The sequence below is a fragment of the Elaeis guineensis genome, chromosome 12, assembly GCF_000442705.2.
Source record: "Elaeis guineensis isolate ETL-2024a chromosome 12, EG11, whole genome shotgun sequence".
Classification (NCBI taxonomy): domain Eukaryota; kingdom Viridiplantae; phylum Streptophyta; class Magnoliopsida; order Arecales; family Arecaceae; genus Elaeis; species Elaeis guineensis.
Genome location: NC_026004.2, coordinates 82,403,419 through 82,428,273, shown reverse-complemented (window position 1 = coordinate 82,428,273; position 24,855 = coordinate 82,403,419). Strand labels below are relative to the sequence as shown.

At 37.0% G+C, this 24,855-nt stretch overlaps 1 protein-coding gene and 1 non-coding gene across 2 annotated transcripts in view; both read left to right on the top strand.

Annotated features, from left to right (window-relative positions):
• The window catches only part of LOC105032538 (uncharacterized), a 67,832-nt gene that overhangs the window by 21,511 nt on the left and 21,466 nt on the right, over nt 1-24,855 (top strand). The window contains exons 4-9 of the mRNA XM_073246998.1: nt 10,463-10,568; nt 21,122-21,348; nt 21,426-21,578; nt 21,675-21,748; nt 21,826-22,410; nt 22,526-22,584. Of these exons, the coding sequence (XP_073103099.1) occupies nt 10,463-10,568; nt 21,122-21,348; nt 21,426-21,578; nt 21,675-21,748; nt 21,826-22,303 (1,038 nt within the window). The 3' untranslated portion in view covers nt 22,304-22,410; nt 22,526-22,584. The remainder of the gene's footprint in view (nt 1-10,462; nt 10,569-21,121; nt 21,349-21,425; nt 21,579-21,674; nt 21,749-21,825; nt 22,411-22,525; nt 22,585-24,855) is intronic.
• Nucleotides 4,068-4,173, top strand: LOC140853056 (small nucleolar RNA R71). The gene has a single exon (XR_012136134.1). It is a non-coding gene; the product is annotated as a small nucleolar RNA R71 (small nucleolar RNA).

Below are 24,855 nucleotides of genomic sequence, written 5' to 3'. Positions count from 1 at the left end.
CAAAGGTTCTGGGCGCATGAATTCAAAACAAAAGAAGAAAGGATCTGGGCGCGCGTTACGTGAATTCAAAAGAAGAAATACGTGAATTCAAAAGAAGAAAGGACGTGCGAACGCGATGTGGACGCGGGACACGTGCGTGGACGCGGGCAGGACGCGGGATAGACGCGGGCACAAGTGCAGCATCACGCGGTTGCAGGCGCACGACAGACGGGTTCACAAGGAATTTTTGATGGCGGTCAAACAAATGTTTATTAAAGAAAAAAATTAATATTTAAAAATATTTTGAAAGATTTGTATTTTCTTTAGTCCCACATCGGAAAATCATGTAAAACTCCTCCCTCCTAACACCTATAAAAAGACTTTTGTACTCCCATTGGAGGAGGAGCTCAGAAATTCTTCTAGAGCCTTGCATAGAGGAATAGAAAGGGACTACTTCATAAGCAACTAGGCTAGCAGTCTCGGGAGTGGAGAAGAAATTTTGTAACGACACAGAGATGGTTTATTGTTCTAAACTTTCCTGTATTTCTTTATATGCAATAAAGATTATGCTTTTTATTTAAATTGTCATGAGTTTTTTATTTGCTCCCTTTCATATGCTTTTATTTATGCTTTCTTGTTAGATTAATATTAGGAACAACTTTTACTTTCCGGAGACGCGCCGTGATCTACGGATACGGGGCGTGCCGAGGAAAGAAGAGTTGTTTACCTAGTACTTTCCGGAGACGCGCCGTGATCTACGGATACGGAGCGTGCCGAGGAAAGAAGAGTTATTTATCTAATACTTTCCGGAGACGCACCGTGATCTACGGGTACGGAGCGTGCCGAGGAAAGACAGGTATTTTTCCTAAGATTAATCGCATCCATTTAATTAAAAAAAAAGAGATACAACTCTGCTAGTGCAAAGTAATTCAAAACTCCCAAGTTCTTTATTTTCTAATTACCTCAATTTTAAGATAATTTATTTTCTAAATAAAAAACAACGCTTCTTTCTTTTATCTTGCAATCTCAACTTAGCCCAAGGTCCCTGAGGATACGATCTCGACTCATCCTACCTACGTAGTGAGTAGAGTTATTTTTGGTGCTATCAACGACTACGCATTGTATACCGACTCGTTCTTGAATCAAAAATTAGGTTAGGCATCCCAAAAGGTAGATGATACTTGGTCAGATCATTAAAGAGATATTTCATTGGATTATCAATTTGACCCAATTAGTGGTTGAGTATTAACTAAAGAAATTTCAGAGCTTTTCTTTCACCAATTCTCCACTTTACTCTTTAAATCCTCTAACTTAATGGGAAAGAGGTTTATTATCTTCTTGCAATTTAGTCCCCTTAATATATATATATATATATATATATTATTATTATTATTATTATTTTTAAATATATAACATTGCCTACCTTTTTACGCGAACCACAACGCTTAGGCGAAAGGGCCCGGTTACTCAGTAGGAAACCAATGTTTTTTTTTTTTTTTTTTTAAGTAAATTTTAAAGAGAATTTTTGCATACCTCGATCTTTCCACCCAATTTCTCATGAAGCAAATTCTTTTTTGAGATCAGTAAGAAGAGGGTTGTAGAATCACTTCTAAAATTTGGTCTAGTTTAAACCCTACCATTCATTGGGTTTTCTTAATAATTTATTCCTCAGTATCTCTAAAATTATCTTGACCGTTAATCATTCATTTATTAGGATGCCTAATTGACTCTTAATCAAAATAAAATTTGAATACACAAAACTAATTATTTCTGACTATACTCGAGGATTTGATTAATTTCCTTCCCCAACTTAATCTACGTTGTCCTCAATGGAGTAGGAAAGCAAAGAAAATAATAAGAGAGAGTGCACCTGGGATAATTTTGCTTCGGAAGTTGAAGATAGCTTCATTGATTAATAGGCTCTTGTTCTAAATTCCTGCAGCTGTGGTAAAGTAAAAAAAAAAAAAAAAATGAAATCGTTGGGTTGCCTCCCAACAAGCGCTAAGTTTTATGTCTTCAGCCAGACGTCAAGTTTATTAACAGACTCTTCCATACAGAGTGGTCCTTTATTCTAAAAAAAATGATGATCAGTTAAAACAAAATAGAAGAAATTTGGGTTGCCTCCCAAAAAACGCTAAGTTTTACGTCTTCAGCCAGACGTCATATGCAATAAAACCAATAAAAGATGGGCAATGGCTTATACTTGATTGTTCATGGAGGAGTGGTTTTATCATGTGGTGTATCCAACAATATGTTAACTTCTTTCATATATCCCTTAAAGTCATACACTCCAAAGTGAGCCAAGCAAGTATCTAAGGGGTCAGGTGCTAGAATTGTGGGTGTTGAATCTTCTATAATGTCTTCTAGTGTATCTACTTCGAAGCAACTATCCATTGATGGTCCTTGGGAAGCACCAAACACATTTAGTCTCAGTTTCTTATTCCCAAACGATACGTCCATGACTCCTGTCCTACAATTGATGCATGCATTCGCCGTAGCTAGGAAGGGTCGTCCTAAGATAATGGAAATTTGTCTGGGGTTGCCACTTAATTCCATATCGAGAACCAGAAAATCAATTAGAAAGTAAAACTCATCTACCTTGACCAAGACATCCTCAAGCATTCCACGTGGTTCCTTAATTGATCTGTCGGCTAACTGTAATGTGACTGATGTGGGTTTCAGTTCTCCGAATCCAAAAAGTTCATACACCGAACTAGGTAAACGATTCACACTTGCCCCTAAATTCAGAAGAGCTTTTTCAATGTGATAATCTCCTATAACACAGGAAATGATGGGGGCTCCTGGGTCCTTAAGCTTTGGAGGAGTGGCATGCTGGACGACAGAACTAGCCTGTTCAGTGAGGCGTACTTTCTTTAGAATTTGTGATCTAGATTTACGTTTTTGGGTACACAAATCCTTCAAAAATTTGGCATAAGCAGGGACCTGTTTGATTGCGTCTAGAAGGGGAAGATTAATTTGGACTTGCTTAAACAATTCCAACATCTCATCGAGTTTTCCTCCCTTCTTATCTGCAGGAATAGGGGCTTTCAGGGCATCCGGAAATGGGGCTTTAGGCAAGTAAGATAATTCCGGTGCAGTTGGTTCCTTCTCTATTTTCAGGTCCTCCTTGTTTTTGGGTGATTTGGCTTCGGTTAGAGGTTTAGGGTCAGTCTCATTGGTTTTACTAGTGTGTTCAATGACCTTCCCACTTCTCAGAGTCATGATTGATTTGGCATGTTCAGAAAAAGCTTCTGGGGTATTATAACTCTCAATCACAAATTGCCCTCTTGGGTTGCTCTCGGGTTGGCTAGGTAATTTTCCTTCTTCCCTCTTACTGAATGCAGTCGCTAGTTGACTTATTTGGGTCTCTAGCTTAGCAATGGATTGTGTGTGGGAGTTAAGGATCTGAGTGTTGACTTCTAATCGTTCTAGTGCTTTCAGAACTTTTTCCTCAAAAGCTGAGCTGTGACCAGTAGTAGATGGTTGAGGAGCATTTTGAAATTGATGGTATGATCCATGCCTATATGTTGGATCCTGATATTGAGGTCGAGGTGCGGCAGGACCAACCACTGGTTGTGGTCTCCAAGAAAAATTTGGATGGTTTCTCCAGCCGGGGTTATAAGTGCTCGAATATGGATCGTTTTCTGGTCTGCGAGCTTGTTGGACTTGAGCTTGCTGAACCTGCTCGTGCACAATCTCAGGAAATTGAGGTGTGGCTGGACATTCACTAACAAAATGGTTCGGACTTGCACACAATGCACAAACTTCTTGGATTGGGTTAGGTGGAATCGAGGATTGTCCAGTATTTAGAAGACGATCTAATTTTTGGGACAGTTCATCTACCTTTTGATGGATATCTATGGTATTTCCTACTTCATATATTCCACCTCTTTTTGGGTTTAACATGGGTTTATCTCTACTAGAGGCAGACATATGATGTAATGAATTTTCACTTAAAATTTCAAACAGTTGCCATGCCTCATCCTCACTTTTCAGCATGAATGTCCCACCGCATGATACATCAACCATTTGTCGATGTCTTTCAGAGAGCCCATCATAAAAACATTGGATTAACTGCCACTTGGGTACAGCATGGTGGGGATATTTTCTAATAAGGTCTTTTAATCTCTCCCATGTTTCATGAAACATTTCTCCATCTAATTGGGAAAAACTAGTTATGGCTTTCCTTATTTGATTAGTTTTTCCTATGGGAAAATATTTCTTGAGAAACTCTCCTTGCAGCTGGTCCCAGGTTGATATAGTCATGGAATCCAAAGTATGTAGCCAGTATTTGGCTTTGTCCTTAAGTGAAAAAGGGAATAATTTCAACCTAAGAGCATCATCGGAGAAGTTGTGAATTTTGACAGTTGAGCATATCTCAAGAAATTCTTCAAGATGTTTATAAGGGTCCTCATTACTAAGTCCATAAAATGAAGGTAACATTTGGATTATACTGGACTTAATTTCATATTAAGTGGCCTCCACAGGGGGTACTTGAATACAAGGAGAGTAGGTATATGTGGAAGGAGTAAAGTACTCCTTCAATTGCTTGGGTGGATCATTCTCCTGATTTCGGTCCATGTTTTTACGTCTGTTGGCTCTAAAGGTTCTTTCTATTTTTGGATCAAAAGGTTGGATTTCTGGTCGTAACGATCTACGGCCAAGCATACACCTTATAATTATACTGTAGAGCAAACACAGAAATTTTTTTTTTTTTTTATAATATATATTTTTATAATAAAGTGAGAAAAGAATGAAGAAAATCTAAAGAGAAGAACCTAAGAATCTTAAATCTATGAAAATGGAGAAATTAGTTAATGTTTAGATGTTAATTGCAATCAACTTAAACAATCATAGACTCTCTATCCTAAGGTTAATTTAGATCTAGACAGCTCCTAACTTTCAAGATCGCCTTTGAGCACTCCAAGCTCAAGACTGACTAACTGACTCGGCCAGGTAAGCGTAACATGTGGGAGGTTCTCTGCTCGTTGCTTTCCTTAGACACCAACTGAGTTGGCCAGGTCAGTCAACGGAACCAATTGAAAACCACTTTCTTTAACCACTTGCCTTAGACACCGAGCAATTAATCAATCCGCACTCGGTTCAACTCTAGAGCTTTCTTATCCTATTGAGCTCGAAATTCCTAGGGCTGACGTCTATTTGATTTTAGATTAAGGTCTAGGTTATGCAAATGCAAGGGAGTGATTTGTGGGTCAAGGAAGGGTGATCAAATCCCCACCTTATCTGGTTAATGGGTTATTGCCCTTAAGATTAATTATGGAGATGCAATGCAAATAAACAAGGTGTCCAATCAAGTTAGAAATTTTTTATATTTGAGGTTATGCTATTTTAGTTAAGTGTTATGAAATGTCAGTGGCTTCTTCTTTTTTTTTTTTTTTAGTTTTGCAAAAAAATAAATTTAAGTAATTAAGTCTAAAAAGCAATAAATCACTAGGCTATAAAAAGTAGCAAATTATTCTAAGCAGAAAAATTCCTAAGTAGTAAATTAGTTATGCAAGGTAATTCTGTAATTATGCAAATAAGATTATCTAGCTAGAAAGCACTGAAAAAAAATTTTAAAACGAGAAATAAAAACTGAAAAGTTTTTTTTTTTTTTTAATTTTTTTTTTTTAAATTTTTTAATTCAACTGTGCCAAGATCCCCGGCAACGGCGCCAAAATTTGATGTGTAGTCGTTGATAGCACCAAAAAAAATAACTCTACTCACTACGTAGGTAGGATCAGTCGAGATCGTATCCTCAGGGACCTTGGGCTAAGTTGAGATTGCAAGATAAAAGAAAGAAGCGTTGTTTTTGATTTAGAAAATAAATTATCTTAAAATTAAGATAATTAGAGAATAAAGAACTTGGGAGTTTTGAATTAATTTGCACTAGCAGAGTTGTATCTCTTTTTTAACTAAATAGATGTGATTAATCTTAGGAAAAATACCTGTCTTTCCTCGGCACGCTCCGTACCCGTAGATCATGGCGCGTCTCCGGAAAGTACTAGGTAAACAACTCTTCTTTCCTCGGCACACCCCGTATCCGTAGATCACGGCGCGTCTCCGGAAAGTAAAAGTTGTTTACCTAGTACTTTCCGGAGACGCGCCGTGATCTACGGGTACGGAGCGTGCCGAAGAAAGACAGATATTTTTCCTAAGATTAATCACATCTATTTAGTTAAAAAAGAGATACAACTCTGCTAGTGCAAATTAATTCAAAACTCCCAAGTTCTTTATTCTCTAATTACCTTAATTTTAAGATAATTTATTTTCTAAATAAAAAACAACGCTTCTTTCTTTTATCTTGCAATCTCAACTTAGCCCAAGGTCCCTGAGGATACGATCTCGACTCATCCTACCTACGTAGTGAGTAGAGTTATTTTTTTTGGTGCTATCAACGACTACGCATCAATTGTGTCTGTGATACATCTTTTGAGTTAGTAGGAATGTAAATTCATATTTTCAAGAGTTGAAAATTTAAGGCATGAATTTACATAACTAACTCATAAACAGCTCCTGACCATAGGATCATCATGAGGATGGTGATCGATCTGGAAGGTTGGTGTACGATCGCTTCCTTAGGGTAGATGTGTCTTAAGTCTACGGTGTGGAGACATCGGAATGAGAGTACAGGTATTCGTTGAGAATGAGAGTACTGAGCGTGACCTTATCAAGCAGTTATAAGGAAGTCTACCTTCTCGTCAATGATTAGCTCGATGCTGCAGTTGTGTGTCTAGTTCTTTGACCTGAGATGCATCGACAGTTCACCTTGAGTGTGTTATAGTTTGACTACACCATAACTCGGTCTCCTAGCCATTCGGAATCCTGAGGTGTATGTTGGCTATAGCATATTCATTGTGGGAACTAGGTCGCACCAAGATGGGATCTATCAACCTCGGTAGATGAGAGTAGTCTTATGGTGATCAAAAGATCGAGTCCTTAAGCCCATGGCCATGGCAGAGTGAAATAATGGAAAATAGTTTTCCATTAAGGTTTCACATCGGACTCGGATCGATCGATTAACTCATATGACTGATGTTGGGTTTGACGAGTTCACCTTAACCCTAATTCAGTCGGGACTCATGATAGAGGAACTCAATCACACAGGTAGCTGCACCGAGAGGTTCGTCTTCAGTTCTGATGGGTTGCCACCATATACTGCTAGGTGTCACTGGTGGATTTTGGGAGCAATTAGAATGATATTGATGATCGATCATTCTAATTGTCTGAATCAGAAGAGTTCTGGTCCATCGAAAGAAGTTTCGATGATGTCGATGATGAGATCACGACATGTCTCATTACCATACGGAATTGAACCTAACTGGATCCCACAAACAAGGGTTAGGGTCTGGATGTCATCAATTGGACTAACTCAATTGATTTGGATAAGATCCAATTAGGTTCAAGAAAATCGTGCTAGCACACGATGGAGCCTAATTTTCTCCTCGTGTAATTTTTTCTGTCTCTACTGAGCCAAATGTGATTTGACTCATCAGAGAACTTTTGAAAGATTTCTCTCAGTCTAAATAAAGCTTATCCAGCTCAGAAAAGGCTTGTCTTAATTCATGAGATGAATTTAAGACAACACCTGCTAATTTCTAGCACTTGCCAATTTCATTTTAGGACATCTGTCAAAAGTTGACATATGGGTCTTAAACTGAAGAGGGCTCATTGGAGAATTTTTGTGGAGTGTCCACATGCCAAAACCCAATTGAATTGGGTGCCATAATCAGATTATGGCTTGAGCCCAATTGGATTTAAGTGGGCGCCCCAAATGGATAAGAACTAAAGAGTCCCGATAAACATGGACTCTTTGGCGCCACCTTGATTGAGCTTATCCAATGTTGGCGCCAACTTAGGAGAGAGGGTGGGGTTTTTATCTGATGTGATCAAATGACATCACTCCACCAATCAGAATTTTTCCAGAATTTATTAGAATTTTCTGATTGGTTGAATGATGTGGCACTGCGCAGCATACAGGGTCTATATAAACCCTGCTGCGCCTAGGGTTTCATGGATGAAATTGTTTTATGCACAAAACCCAATAGCTGCTGCCCTCTACCCTTTTTTCCACATCCTCCCTGCTCTCTTTCCTCCCCTCTTCACGTCCAAAAAGTTCGACGTCCATCTAGCAAAGATCCAAGGCGTGGTGACGCCTGGAACAGAAGGCTGCAGGACATCTTCGACAGGCTGTTGCTCCAACTTCAGAAGGAGTTCTGAAGCACTTTCAAATCAGATAAAGATATGATTTTTGGAGTGTAGATTCGCGAGGAGAAGACGTTCTAAATCCTATCCGAGTGGATACCGGTAGAGGCCAGGCACTTGCGTGGCTACATCAGAACCTCGGGCTGTGCAGAGATCATCTACAGGGTAATCAGATTACCCTTGAGGTACTTCTTCTTTCATCATAGATTTAGATTTAATTTTAGATTTTAAATATTAGATAATAAAATTAGATCTAGAGAATTAGATCTGAAATATGTAGTATAATTTTTTTTTTAAAATTATTCCACCCCAGATTTGATGAAATCTGGAAGTTCCTACGCGGAGAAAACGTTTCTCCTCCTTCATCAAGAACCTAATTAGGTAAGAATATAAGTTTGAATTTAAATGGAATGAAAAGACCCCTTGCGCCATCTCTACCTGCGCCCATCTTTTCTTCACGCGTGAAATGAGTTTTTGTATGGAATTTTTTGTTCTTAGAAGGTGTGTGATGCCTTCTTTTGATCTTCTTTGGATTAGAGTTTGGTTGGTTCAAGTTTGAGTTCAAATTGGTTTGAAATCAGATTGAAATCAAGAGTCCAAGTTTTGTGGCTCTTCTAAGCCGCCGACCATTTCTCTTCTCACTTGCAAAATGATTTTTTGCATGATGATTTTTGTGCCAATCTGAGTGTTGTCGCCACCCTTTCTGAGTCCCTTAGATGTGGATTAAGTTTGGTTCAAAGAGGAGTTCAAATCTGATTTGAATTCATGATAAGATCACAGGCTATTTGAACCTGAACCAAATCATCCAAACTCTTCATAGGACACCACTTTAAGAAGGGTTTTGTTTTACTTCTTCCACACCATCTCCTCCATGGAAAGCTTCTTTTTCTGATCTGGAGGTGTCCGTTCGATCTGAAGAAAAGAGTAGCGAGCTAGCACTCCCGAGAAGGACGATCTGTTCGGGGCTTCGAGTGGACTACCTGTAGAGGCCGGACGCACTGTGCGGCTGCTCGGCATCAGGAAGTACCTCTTACTACGTCCATCAGCAGCAGTGATCATCGACCCGCGATCAGATAATGGGTTCTAAACTCATCGGATCAGATCTAATCGTTAGATTTGATTCAGGACATCGATACGATCGATGCAGTCTTTTCTTTCATATCAGTTTTTTTGTGCAATATTTTCATATCATAGATCCTTAGGAAGATAGTTTAGGTTTGATATGAAGCATGTATAGGAAATTAAATAGTTTAATCTACTGTTTCCGCTATAAAAATTTTAAAAATACATGCTTTGAACTGCCTGTTTTCCAACAATAATTGCTTTTGAATGTGCAAACACTTCAAAATTTTGAAGTGATTGCCAATTACTGTTAGAGTGGTTTTATTAACATAGTTGATATGGCATGTCATACTCCATGCCGGTGCCTTCTTGCATGCAATGTAACTCCATGGTGCTAGTGCATTCCAAGTGTAACCAGCACAGCTCTGTGCTGGTTTTTGGTGCACTGCAGTTCTAATGCATGCCAAGCACATGCCAATTGTTGGCATGATGTGGTATATACCATGCTAGTGCTAGTTTGGCACCGACTACCGACAAAGTTTAACCTAATTTATGGTCGTTAATTTGTTATAGCCCTTGTTGAGCGTCCCTTGCATGCACAAGCCGACAATGCTGTTCCACACATTGGAATTAGCTTTGTAGTTCCACTATTAATTAATAACTTCAATTTCCTGTTTATAGTGATTAAAAAAGAAATGAAGAGGAAGTATAAGCTAGAGAGAGTGCAGCTTTATATATTTTCTTTTTTAAAATACTCCTTTTTGACCTAGATAACATTTTGCATATTTACTTGGTCAATGTTTTTGGTTATGTCTCTTTGCCTCTAGATCTTGGTTTAATGTTATTAGTTGTTATGTTGGGAGGGAAGTATACTTTTCGTGTTAATTATGATATCCAGTAGGTGAAGAACCATCTTTTTCTTTTTGTTTTTTACTTGAATTATGAAGACTGCCTACTTTACATACCTTCATAAGGAATATTGATCTAAAACATCCTTTTCTCAGCATACATGATCTAGTGAAACTTCATTGCATTTCCACATCTTCTCATGTTTCTTTGTTTGCCTGCTTCTTTTCCTGTTATGCTTCTTATTTTGTGAAGGTTCTAATCTTATTTATCTATGTATATCTTTGACTTGTCCATTTCACTAGGGCAGATCCATGCTTTACCTTAACTTTGGGACATACACATCTTTGATACAATATATTATAACCAGGGTGTGAAGAAGCATATATTAGTTGAGGCTATTGTGGAAAATGTTTCTGTTGTCGATTCATCATTAACTGAAGGTAAACATGACTTAGAGAACTCTGATGATCAAGGTAACTGACTCATCCTTCTATTCATTTTGTCATGATGAACTTTGTACTTTCTGTATATCATGATCCATGCATACATAGATAGAGGCAAACTTGGATAAGGTCAATCGGATTTGAGCTTAGATCCATTTAGATCAAAACTAGACAATAGGGGTCCTACATCGATAATCCAAGCAGTTGGATGTGACCTACTATCTCAAAACTTCTTATATATCAAATCATATGATTTGGAGACCTTTAGCTATGCATTAAGTGATCAAAAAAATATCTAATTTAATTTTATTTAGTCTGTCCAATTTTTAACTAATTAATGTATAGGTTAGGAGTCTCCAAATCATATGATTTTTTGTATGCAAGCAGTTTTAAAGTAGTAGATCATATTCAAAAATTTGGATCATTAATGTAGAATCCCTATTGTAGAGTTTTGATTTGATCGGATCTGAGTCCAAATCTGATCGATCTTATTCTAGTCTGGCTCTCTTCTATATATATATGGAGAGAGGTAGACTAGAATAAGGTCGACCATATTTTGAGCCAAATTCGGTCAAGTTTCTCACCATCTGATCATCCAATTTGCACGGATCTCCATACAACAAAATAAAAGTTAACAGCCACTTTTCCATCTATTTGGGATTAAAAATATAAAAAAGCCAAGCCATTAATGCAGATGGGATGGAGAAATATAAAAAATAGGCTATTAATGCAGATGGGATGGGAGTAGGAATGAGTTTGTGTTTATTTTGGAGCGTTTATATTTATTCTATAGAGTTTGTATTTATTTTGAGCATTTCTGTTTATTCTGTTTGTATTTATTGTGGACTCGTTTGTATTTATTCTAGATAGATTTGTGTTTATTTTGAAGGGATTTATATTTATTCCATTCGAAGTTTGTGTTTATCCTACATAATTTATATTTATTGTGGGGAGATAGAAAGTAGCTTGTCCTATTTGCACTAATAGTGGGATAGGCTACTTTCTATCTTCCTGCGATAAACAAAAACTATGTAGGGTAAACACAAACTTCGGATGGAATGAACACAAATCCCTTCAGAACAAACAAAAAGGTCTAGAAGAAACACAAACGAGTCCAAAATAAACACAAAAAAAATAAACAAAAATACTGTAGAATAAATAAAACTCTGTAGGATAAACACAAATGCTCTAAGATAAACACAAATTGGACCACAACCCCATCCCATCTACATTAATGGTCTATCTTTTAAATATTTTTCCATCCCATCTATATTAACGACTTGATTTTTTTATATTTATCATCCTATTCGCATTAATGGCCTTGCTTTTTTTATATTTTCCATCCCATCGGCATTAATGGCTTGGCTTTTTTTATATTTTTTCCATCCCATCCGCATTTTTATGGCCCAACTTTTTTTATAATTTTTCAAAAGCCAAACAGATGAAAAAAATGGCTGTTATCTTTTATTTTTCCTCCATGGAGATCCATGTGGATTGGATGGTGGTGAAGTCGACCGGATTTCGACTCAAATCTAGTCGACTAGCTCTAGTTGACCTCTCTCTCTCTCTCTCTCTCTCTCTCTATAAATATGTGTGTGTGTGTGTGTGAAATATGTGCATGCATGCATTTCTTGTATATTTATTAATGTAAGGGATCTTATAGTTGTTGGATCGGATCATATTCGAAATGAAATACTGCCTGTAAAGGATCTTACTCATAAAAATTTTGCATATATGTGTGTGTGTGTGTAAAATATGTGCATGCATGCATGTCTTGTATATTTATGAATGTAAGGGATCTTATAGTTGTTGGATTGGATCATATTCGAAATGAAATACTGCCTGTAAAGGATCTTACTCATAAAAATTTTGCATAATATCCTAATCAATCTGGTTATGTTTGTTCTTTAGTTTATCATAAAATTCACAACCATATATATGTACTAGTTGGATAACAGTTTGTTGACTGCAAAGTATGTAAATCCATCAATAAATTACAAGAAGCTATCATGATTTTTTACATGGATATTGTTAGAGAATTCAAAAATGACCTTTTTAGCAATGCTTATTTATTTATTTATTGCTATGAGAATGAGACAGCTACTAAACAGGAATACAAATAGCTTTTTAATGTGTAAGGCTGGTTATAAACCCCGTTCAGCAAGAGATAATGCGATAGTCTTCACATTGTTCTTTTCTACCAATCTATTATTACTTTTATCTGCCTTCTCTCCAAAATATTAACTGTCATAGACTCATGGTATAAGCACGCAAAATTTGATGACTTGGTATCCCTTGAATTCTATAGAAGCTTGCTCCATGGTGGAAATTTTATTATTTGACATAAAGATTGTCTTCTTTTGATGATTAAACTATCCTTCATAAATTCCAAGATGCATTTGATAGGATACTCATCCTTTGCACATATTTCAGATAGTTTTGAAAATAATATAAGTTGTTTCAAGAATCTTCAGAAAATAATATCATGAAGGTAATAATGATTTCCTATGAAAGGGGGATTTTGGTTGCTCCCTATTTCTTTAGGTACGAGAATGCTAAGAATTCTTTTTGTTAAATTTTTGACAGTTATTGATAAGTTATATATAAATAATAATCATATTGGTGTCTGCAATGTCCCATACCTCAGAAAAACCAAAACATGGAATGCACTACACTTATTTGCATCTCCATTTACATTGTCTTTTATATCCTGCAATGGCTTATCAAGTTTGGCAATTATCTTTTCAAGGTTTCTCCTCATCCTATTTTCTTTTAATGAAGCTCTCCTTTCATACTCTTATACTCTGTTCTCTTCTGGCTTTTCTTTTACTTATTTATCTTCTTTTAGGACTTCTATTTTATAAATAAGTCCATATGCCTTTAAGTTTCTCTACAATAGCAATGCTTTTTGGTGCATGATGACATAACTTCATGTGGATGGGTGTAATTAGCAAATCCACCTACACAGTATTGCTTTTTATACACATGCAATAATGAGCAGAATTGGAAGTCCGCCAGTCTAATGAGACAAAGATACTCTTTTCTTCCATCAGGCCATATGTAAACCATGCCTTTATATTACTGTGTGCAGGCAGTGTTAATGAGAAGAATCTTGAGTTTTGGTGCATCCAACTAGACCAATCAGGACAATATCCTTTTCATCTGCATCTACATGTAAACCATACTTTTGGGCTTCAACTTGGATATGCTTGCCGATATACATTATTTTCGTGCTTCTTTGTTAGTTAAATTTTCTTAATCGTCCAAGAATATGTGCCTTATATTGTATCAGCACATCCTTTCTGTTGCATAGCCAATGCATTCTGAGCTTTTTCGGGAAAACTAAGTAATAACTGGAGAAGTTTTTAGTAGTTGTGCAAAATTTATCCAAGTTATATTCATTATTATGTATGCTACTTGGTATACAAAGGCTCAATTTGTATTCTCATTGGCTGACAAACACCTTCTTTTGTTAACGTTCTCTCATCAGTTCTCTGTAAATTCTTCTCTTATGCCATGTGGGAATTTCTTTAGGTCCATATATTTTCAAGAATCTATGGTGTGTGGGCTTTTATTTAAGCTGGAATTCTTGGTTCAAAGAAGGAAGATGAAGCATCTCAAATTATGTTATTCATTTACTTGCCACTCTTTAGCTTGTTGATTTCATTTAACTAGTGTGTAAATGGCCACAATGATTTTTTCCCCTGGTTAGCTGCAGACTGTGCATGACCTACCCTAGGCTATGAACATTTTTCTACTTTTGTTAGAAATTAAATGCCTCTTCCTTCATGGAATGACCTTACTTTTGCTCCAGCTAAGCTTGAGCTCACTAATTCCTTGACTAACACCTCTAGTTGGTGTTCTGGTTTTGACATTTGCAGCTGGTTTGTTTTGTAACATACAGGATGTGGTAGGTTGCCTTTACACAGAAAACGATGTGGCAATGACCGCACAGCGACAAAGGTGGAGTTCATATGTTCCTGAGTTTTGATGTGTGTGGCAGCTATTCACTTGATATTGGCATGAGGGACAGTAGAACACATTGTTAAATTCTCAATTCTTGGCGCCTTATAACTAATCTGGTTACCAGTCAAGGACTTCCACTACCATTTGTACTTAACACAATGTTTCTAGCTTCATGTCAAATGTAGAGAAGCCAATCTATTCTTGTCAAATATGTAGCGAGACCAATTATATTTTTAACTTCTTGCTGTTTTCCTACAAGTGATAGACTTTCAGACAACAAAATTAGCCCTTTCCTTTTTGGTATCCAGTCTATAAGCCTAAGACACACTAATAAGTGCAGTCATGGATGGGTAAACGAAGAACCTGTCATCATGTGACAAATGCATCTGGTGCTTTCTCTTGCTTGGCCTGTTTCACTGCTACTTCCATCATCATTCATGGAGGTACGTGTTTATGTATTCAATCTGTGGGTATAGATTTTGTCCCCATACAATATATAGTTCTATACTATGTTTCTGGTTAACAATAAAAACTGATTTTTGGTTCATAATAAATAGACCAGTTTCCATGACATTTTGTAGTACAAATTTGTTTATAATATCTGGTAAAGGAAGTCATGCGAAAACCTAGCACCATCATTGGAAAAAAGAATCTTGCTAGGTTCAGAAATTGTGGAGGTCTAGACAATCTTCTAGCCACACTGCTATAGCCTGATTGCCTCGGTGACCCTTGTATGCACACTGCTCTCCTAGTAGGTGCTCAAGTGAAAATTGTCAATTTCTGATGATCTTTTTGTCAAGGACTCAAGTCTCGATAGGATGTTTTGCGAAGCACCAAGATGACGTATCATCTCGAGTGTCAAGATAGGACCATCCTAGCATTGTCCTAGGATCCCGGTCGGCACATCTTGGGGTACCCCTTACCTTATATGTCAAGATGGAGTAGGACGGCAGTGTGTCCCATTTCATAGGAAAACCAGGACAACCTCATTCAAAACCTTTCTTTTTGTAAAGGTCTAGCTATTAAGAGTTCAAGATAGGGTGATAGGCTTGTCACATGGGTGGAATGTACCCTCATTGTTATTGTCCATTGGCACTCAAATATTGCAACCAATTACAACCAATGAGTTTCAGTAACTTTTGAATGAACCAATGAGTTTTAGTAACTTTTGAATAGTCATTAGTTTTACTCTTACATTGTTCAATCTTTATTTTGTGGGATTTTTTTTGCTTTTACTTGAATTATTAGATCTTTTATTAGATGATCATTTTTATTATTGTTAAATTGGTAGAGAAAAATTGTAACTACCTTAGTAAAGCACGTCATGTTGCATCAGAATGGTCCTAATATAATTGTGAGAGTATTTTTCTTAGTTTGTCTAATTCGTGACATTATAGTTATATATTTCTACATTTATGAATTTTATTTTTTAATTATTTATGTGATCTATCCATATTTTGTCTGAGCTATTTATGTGTAGCTTTTATGTCTGCACACCTTAACTGTCTTTAGAACATTTTCTGATACTTACAATTGTATCACCTTTCATGTTTAATTGCTTAAGCTCATTGTGATAACCCAACACATCCCGGGCTTACAAATGGATTGGGCGTGGTCCACTTGACTGTCCTAGCAAGCTAAAAATTGCCCAAAAGAAGCTGCATGAATTTTAAAGCAACGGTGGGGAAAAAGAAAAAAGGGAGAATAATATGATAGGAAGAACTCTCATCATATTCCAGGTTGGTTTCCTCCCATATTCCTTTGGAAATTCGAAGTCGAGGACTTTGTTTCCTCCCTCCGGCTCTATTTAAGTGATTGAGACTTCCTTTCTGCCTCCCTATTGGAAAATTCGGTCTCGGAGTGTTGATCACTGGTAGTTGCTTGGGTTTCTAATCGAATAGCTTCCACACCATCACGACCAAACACCACTTGGAAGACAAGCTAAGCCCCAAAATCCTTTGATTTATCCTTCTCTGCACACTCCTTAGTCCTTAAACCATGTCCTTAAACCATGGATTTCAACCGGCTTGGAATTTCTTTGAAAAATTGAGTTTTCAATTTTCTGCTATTTTTCAACTGATTATTTTTTGATTTTTTGGGGTCGGTTGTTGCTGCCAACTACTAGTTAGGGTACTTCCGGCTACGTCACCGTGGCCCACATCACTAGCTATAGCCACCGTCAATGTGGGACTCCTTTATTTTGAGAAGAAGGGCAATCGAGGAGTCTCCTATTTCGCTAGAAGCTAAGGAAAGAAGAGAAAAAAAGAAAAGAAAAAAAGGAAAAAAGAAAAGGGAGTTTCTCTCTTTTGTCTCTCTTCCCCACTTTCTCTCACTATTTTTCCCTCCACTTTCTCTCTAGATTGTTTCTCTCTCTCCATTTTCTCTCTAGGATTGCTCGATTCAATGTAGTTTTGCCTTCAATGATCTTGATTTGACTCTTATGAAGAGGATCCTGATCCATAGTTGCCGGATGGCATACCAGTCCCCACCTCGATTAGGTTGGGCACCACTAGGTTTGACCATCAATTGCATCCTAGCATTCTAGCATGACTTTTAATTTGTAGTTGATCAGTAGGATGCCCTACATCAAACTGATCGGGACATCAAGTGCTACTGCTTGATGCTTGTTAGATACTACTAGATTTGATCATCTTTGATCTCTATGTAGCCAATTATATCCTAGTCTAATCTTGATTGAATAAAGTTATAATGACCGAACCAATTTGGATCGTTGGATGTGACTATCCGTTAATCATTTCTGTAATCATTTGTACCTTTTCTAACTATTGGACTTGGTTCTGTATAGGAGTGTAGTCATCTAGATAAAAAGATGTCCAATGATGGGATATCATGATATAATCTATAACTTAGAGTTTTAAAGAGAAGGAATTGCTGAAATTATTTGAATCTATCAGTTGATTCCAATCATAAGATAAGTAATGTCATCCTTTTTCTTGATTTATCGGCAAATTATATAATATTGATATCATTCAATTTTGAATCATATTATTTATGATTTATGAACATGAAGTATGATATTTATTTGTTGAATTCATCTTGTTATAGAATATTATTTGATGTATTATTGAAGGTATTGATTCTATCATGGATTACTGTCGATTGATTTCAATGCTGGATGGTTTTGCATATCGTTTGATTTGAAATATGAAACTAATTTTTCTGGAAAAAAAAGCTTTGATATGAGATAGATTTTGACTCACAGTCTGACTATGTATCAGAACTATGTCGGTGTGGGTTATACACTGGTATACCGATATCCTGCCAATGGAGATTGTGCATTAGTATATTGCTATCCTACCAGTGAAGGTTGTGTGCTAGTATATTGGTATTCTGCTTGCTTAATTTTCATATATTATTATTGTATGATTTATCTAGTTAAAGTGTTCATTGTGTACTGGCCTATTTAGCTCCTTATTGTCGGGATAGTTATTAGAAGCAAAACATCAATATTTTTATTTTAGATTAAAAATTTTAGTGAAGTTTGATGTAAGATCTTTTGAATATTGTCGGGCTTTGTGAGAAACTAAAGTTTAGATTTTAGTTATTTAAATATGAATTTATTATTTGAATTTATTCTGCTTTTTGTTTTATGATATTAGGAGAAGATGTCTTGCATGCTTGGAAAGTATTCTCCATGAGTATGCTGTAGTTGTCACGACCCTTAGTTCACGATCTCGAGTCAGAAGCATGACACTCATCTACTCATGTCAGTTGCATGATGTCATCATTCTTTAATATCTTATTGCATTTAGCATCTTCCTAAATGAAAATGGTGCTAAAATGTACCTTTGGAAGTAGATGAAAAATTGGGTAGTTAAATACATTAAGACTTTATGGTAGCTCTATGATTGAGGTTGTCTTTAATTTCTGATTGGGGAGCCCCTTTTTGATGAAACTAGGGAGCCTGTTTTCCGACGAGTGTCCTAGAATCCGTGAATGATATATTCTACATGTTGGTTGAGTTGTTTTTGGGGAGCATCAAAGCATCAGTGTAGCCTCAGGGTCAAGCACTAGTGGTTAAAGGCCACTGGTGGCTGCTAGATTAAAGCTTGTGCCATTTACCATTTCCTTCTTCTTTTGGGGCTGAAGTTGGATGAAATTGTGTTAGTGCTAGATCATCAGCATTATGCTTGATCTTTGATAAGAAGGAAGCAATTCCATAATTCTAGGATTTATGCTCAAAGTTCCCACTTGGTCATTTTGGATTAGTGTTTTAAGCTTAGCCTGCATGCTGAATCGTTTTGGTAACCAAGACATGGTTCAACCATTTAATCATGGGTGAACTGGTTTGGATTCAGCTCGCATCTTCCTTAAAACCCTCAATGTCAATGCTGAACATTTTTTAAATATTTCCTTTGCTCCAGAGCAACCAAATTCACCACCTCCAATCCATGGTTGAGTCTTTGTCATCCGCCCTTGATCTAGTTGTGCTCCTCCAGAAGAATGGGAAGCAGAATATCCAATGAAGCTTATTCTTTTTGATCTTCTCAGTCCATGGTTGTTGCTCAGAAGGCTTTAGGTTCTTCATTTACTTGGAGATGATCAATGAGCAATAACAAAGGAGAATGGAGAATGACAAAGACCCTAGATAAGGTTACCAAGACCAAAATCAAAAGCCAGAAACCTTGTTGCTTCCAAATAGAGCCCAAGAACTCCAATGATGAAACATGGTGTGCTGTTCCACTTCGTACTATGCTTACCATACCATACCGGTACCAAACTCTATGCAGTACAAGGGGCATATCGAGTATCAGTACATTGAACTGACCACTATACTAGGTGTTCTGACCATGTACCAAGAGGGTACATGTACTAGATCTGTACCAAGATTGCAAAGCTTGATGAAACCTATAAATAAAATCATAAAGAGGAAGTAATAGCTTCTCTGGTTGGGATTTCTGGCAAGAAAAGTGCTCTAAACTTCTTGATTTGGGGGTTGCAAGCGCTTGAAACCATAAACCAGTGAACCAAAGATCCTACTGTAAAGGAAGAGGAACTAGAGTGGGCAGGAGAAAACCCTAGATTGGGAACAGGGAGAAAAAGAAAAAGGAAAAGAGCAAGAATCATTTAAAATTAGTAGACCAGGGCATCAGGTAAGTACGTATCCCCTCCCCCTCCCTGCCCCCCTGCCCGAACCCTCTAATCTTTGTTTACCAACCTGAGTAGTCACTGGGCTTTCCAACTGAGGCAGTTCAAATGACTTTAATGGAAATATGGGTTTTATCTTGACCCCACTTGCACCAGCTTGCAGCTGACAGGTTGGAGGGATATACTCAATTGACTTATCCAGTTTTTAATTGCTGTTTTGGATAGCATTACTAGCAAATCTCAGCCTGATATAGAGGCAAGCATGGATTTCTTCTTGCAAGAATATTGCAGGATGCTGTGTTTCTTCCCATAGGTGTAAGGCAGTGAGTTTTCTTTGTATAAGAACTAAGAAGGCTGTTAGGTTGTGTGTTTCTTCTCATGAATGTATGAAGTGGTGGGCTTTCTACTGATGTAGCCTTTTGGGCTTGCATGCCACTGGACAGAAGTGGGCTGAGGATCGATGTGCTAGGTAGATACACACCAGCTGCTTGTTGTTTTGTTCTCTGTAGTGGGTCAGGCCCCTTGTGATCAGCCAATTGGGCTAATTAATTTTCTTTAAAAAAAAAAATTCATAGCGGAAAATGGAAAGTCTCATTTGTTGTTGTATCCTACTATCCTTGCTGTGCCCACATTCTATTTTTTACTACTCTGCCTTGATATCATGTTGTATTGTGTTGTGTTGTGTGTGTATAATCTGTATCCATGTCTGATAGGATTTACTTTTAATTATGATTTATTTTACGGGATTCCGATGTGTTTCAGGTGCAGGTGCATGACTAAGTGGGGGATCATGTCAATATCTAAGAATTTCTTTCTTACAATGCTGTGTCCAATTGTCATATCAATGTCGGTGCTTAACTGTCGGGTATGGGTACCTTAGAGTAGATTGTAGGGTCCGAATAACATAGATTATGATCCATGGGATCTTTAATATATTGCTATCTTGAGTTTTGAGCATAATACAGAGGATGATATTTCCTTTAGTCTGTCAAGCATTATGACTTGAAAGTGAAACTATCTAGTAAGCATTGGAGGTAGATCTCCATGGTGAGGTTTGATCCCCAGATTCTGTCAGTTAAGTCTAAATGTATGACAGGACTTTAATTAGAAATATCTTGTTTTTGCCTTGGGCTTCATGGTGACCAAGAAAACTTGGGTGAGTCTTGACTTTGTATTGTACCCTATGGATCATATGGGAACACATGCCCACCTGTCTTCATTTTTGATGGTTCATTTCTTTGAAGCTTGTTTCATGAGCCAATAATTTTTGTTACTAGTTTTTGAGTTTTTATCCCTTTTATGAGCAATTATTGCATGTAAATATATTCACCTTTTGCTTCACCATTACTGGTTTTGGTGATGCATTTGCATCTTAGCTGAATGGTTTCACTACTGAATTTGTAATCAGTGGACTGGTACATTAATTTCATATCAACAAAGCATCTCCTGATTAACTGTTCCTATTATATCTTAGGCTATCTAATGCTGAGCCTATGTTTTGGCAGCAGAAGGCTCATTTGACAAGGATAATAAAGAATACAATGCCAGTACAAGGGGAGCAAGATTTCATCGTTTAAGTGGGGCAGACAGTTCGAGCCTTATGCATAATGAAAAGAATACAACAAGATATTTCATCATGAAGAGTTTGAGCCATCAAAACATGCAATTGTCAATTGAGAAAGGCATATGGGCAACTCAAGTAATGAATGAGCCACTTCTAGAAGAAGCATATCTTGTATGCATCACTTTATGCCATATTGGTTAGTTTCTTCTTAGTGGCTATTCTTGGTTTGATTTACCCTTGTCTTGCAGAATTCTGATAAATCAGGTGGTGGAAATAATCCTTGGGGCCACACTTTCAAAGTTAAATGGTTGCAATTGCATAACCTGCCTTTCCAAAAGACGCTTCATCTCAAGAATCCCTTGAATGATTATAAACCTGTGAAGATTAGCAGGGATTGCCAGGTGTTCCGAGATAAACCAATCCTTTTTTGGTACATACGATAAACCAATATCTTGAAAATATATTTAGTTTAATTAGTTGGTAATGGCTTTCTACAGGAGATATCCAAAGATGTTGGTGAAGCTCTTTGTGGGCTGTTTGATGAAGCAGACGGTAAATGCAAACTGAAAAGGCACTAAAAGAGCTTGACTTAGATAGCTGTTGGTCCTACCATTTCATATATAATTGTTATGTTATGTCTTGATGCAGGAATTACATTTTAATGGATGATATTATTCCTAAAAGACCTTGCAGAAATTTTCCAGTTCATTTACAAGATGAAGATTGTATGCTTTCTGTTCCCTCGTCAAATTTAAGATTTTCTGGTGCAACTGTGTTGGATCCACCCTTCTATCAACATGTTCAACATGGAGAGTGCAGCTACTTTTGGAAGCCTAAAAGATCTTGCAGGATCTCTTCACCATCAAACTTGGAATCACGAACGATCTCTAGGATGAAGCTCCCCAGAGTTGACGGAAATCTAGATGGTAGACAAACTGACAAGGATATAATTGATGAGAGAAATATACCTGTATCATTTTCTGAAGATGATATTCTCAACATGGTAAGACAACCCCCTTCTATCAACATGTTCAACATGGAGAGTGCAGCTACTTTTGGAAGCCTAAAAGATCTTGCAGGATCTCTTCACCATCAAACTTGGAATCACGAACGATCTCTAGGATGAAGCACCCCAGAGTTGATGGAAATCTAGATGGTAGACAAACTGACAAGGATATAATTGATGAGAGAAATATACCTCTATCATTTTCTGAAGATGATATTCTCAACAAGGTAAGGCAACCCTCTAATTGTTATCCTTCTTTAAAATTTTTGAAAGCTTGGTTTATTACGTGATGATGCCTTTCTTGTAACAAATCTATTTCTGCTATCATTTTTTTTCTTTTAGAAAATGATTTAAGGTTCCCAAATCGGTCCCAAGATTCATGCTGTTTGGCGACCGGCAAGGTATGGTACGTGTCCGTATCTTATCGTGCTAGTGGTGTTTCAGCTTCTTTATTTTATTTTATTTTTTTTTTAATTTTCAGATTTTGAAATAAAGTCGGTAAAAGATGCGCCGACTTCAATTCAAAATTTGAAAATAAAAAAAAGGTTTGAAACCACTCTCTCTTGTTCCGAAATGAACAGCAGAAGGAGAGAGAGGAAGAGAGAGAAGAGAGAAGGGGAGGGAGAGGGACGGGGAGAAAAAGAGAGGGAGAGGAGAAAGAGAGGGTTCAAAAGTCCTCATCATTGGGGTTGGGGGGGGGGTCGAATCCCTAACCGTAATCCCATGTGCGAGAGAGAGGGAGAAGGGGGGAGAACATGTACCTTTGATGCGTCTTACTGTTGAGGTCTGAGAGCAGAGGCGATGGTCTTGAGCGCAGGGGAGAGATAAGGATACGAGCACCGGGTAGAGGCGATGAACTGATAGAAACAGTGGGATTTTTTTTTTTTTTTTTTTTTTAGGGGGAAGGGTGGGGGAAGTGTGTGGTTCATATCAAATCAAGTATGGTTTGAACTGTGCTGGTAGCCAACTGGTACTGACCAGCCAGTTCAGCATGGTTCGGCCTTCCCTAGAGTTAACAGTTATTGTGTCATGATGTCTAATGCTATGATTATGCCTATTCTCAGCTAGACTTCCTATCATTCTTATTCCTTTTCTCATTAGAACATATATTGGATAGTTGCTTTCTTCTGTTGATACCCTATCTTTGTTTGAATTCCTATCGTTGTTATTCCTGTTCTCATTAGAATGCATATAGAATATTTGCTTTCTTGATGATTTCGTATGGATATAGAATTCCTTATCATGCTGCAATTCTAGAGTTGAGAATATGGTGAACTCAAATGTATTGCTGTCTGAAATTGCAAATACTGGATAAAATAGGGCTACAAGATTCATGCTTGACCAATCACTTTTTCCACAAAAGTAATGAGATGTTGCATATATTTCATGTTGTTTGAATAATGGAATGTCAAAAAAATTAGAACGACATTAAAGATTGGATTTTTTATTTAACGATTTTGTAATAAAACTTAAAGTACAAAGGTCAATATAATGATTGATTTTACACATCAAGCCTTCCATCATTTTCCAATAGAGGGCATTATTGACGGGAATATAATGTAAAAACAACTTGTGACCAAGCAAAGTTCCAATTGGATGGTCTAGAAGTACCTACAAATTTAGAGGGAAAGATGCTGCTAGAAGTTTCTGTTTCATTGACAAAGAATAATATGGAAATGTAAAGGCTTCATTGGTACATGGTTACTTTTGTAGACCAAAACCATGGAAACATGCACAAGTTAAACGAGGATGACTGTATTTTGTTTGCTGAGCTCAGTGTTTGAGAGAACATAAAAAATGATGATATTCACTTTATTTTTCAATTTCATTGTCAATTACCTGTAATCCAGGAAGATATTTTAATTTTATTATTTAACTCTAGATGTTGTGCAGTGATATGAACAATTTAGGAGAAACTGATTCTCAGGTTTGAAGTGTTTTCATGTTGTTATGAGTCCCTAAATGGTAGTTGCAGGAACTATGACATTTTACCTTTTGTAGTCAGGGCATGTGTGGAAGCCTATGCAGCTAATTCATGGTCTAAAAATTCTCATGTGAAAAACTTCTAAGCAAGGTTTGCCATCTTGGTACTTGACCCCATACTGGTAAAATCTTGCTTAATATCGGTACATGGTTTGGTACGGTATGATAATGTCGGTATGCTCCAAGATGGTGTACCGATACAAAATCAGTATGGTACGATACGCTCCATACCGGATGGTATGGGGCGGTATAGTATTCCATGCTTCCAGGAGTTGTAGAGGACCTGCAATCCTAAAATTGGGGTAATATATCTACTTTCAAGATGATTTTCCTTGAGACTAAGAAAATGTGATAATGGAATGGCAGCCGGTCTGGTTCTCCACTCTTCTTTATCATCATAATATCTTTATTCCACTTATTTCTATGTCAAAAGATAATATCCACATGTTGGACAACTTAGACATCCAAACTGGCCTTATATATTCAATTTATTGCATTAAATTAAAAAAACTGTTTGAGTACATGATCATTCAACTTAGAGATTTAAAATAATCATAAAAAGCTCATGCATAATATATTGAAGGCTATATACATGGAGGTAGATAAATATGATATTTGTTATTGTAATAAATTTAGAATAAAATATACAGCCATATGTATCTCTGCATGCATACATGTTTGCTTACGTT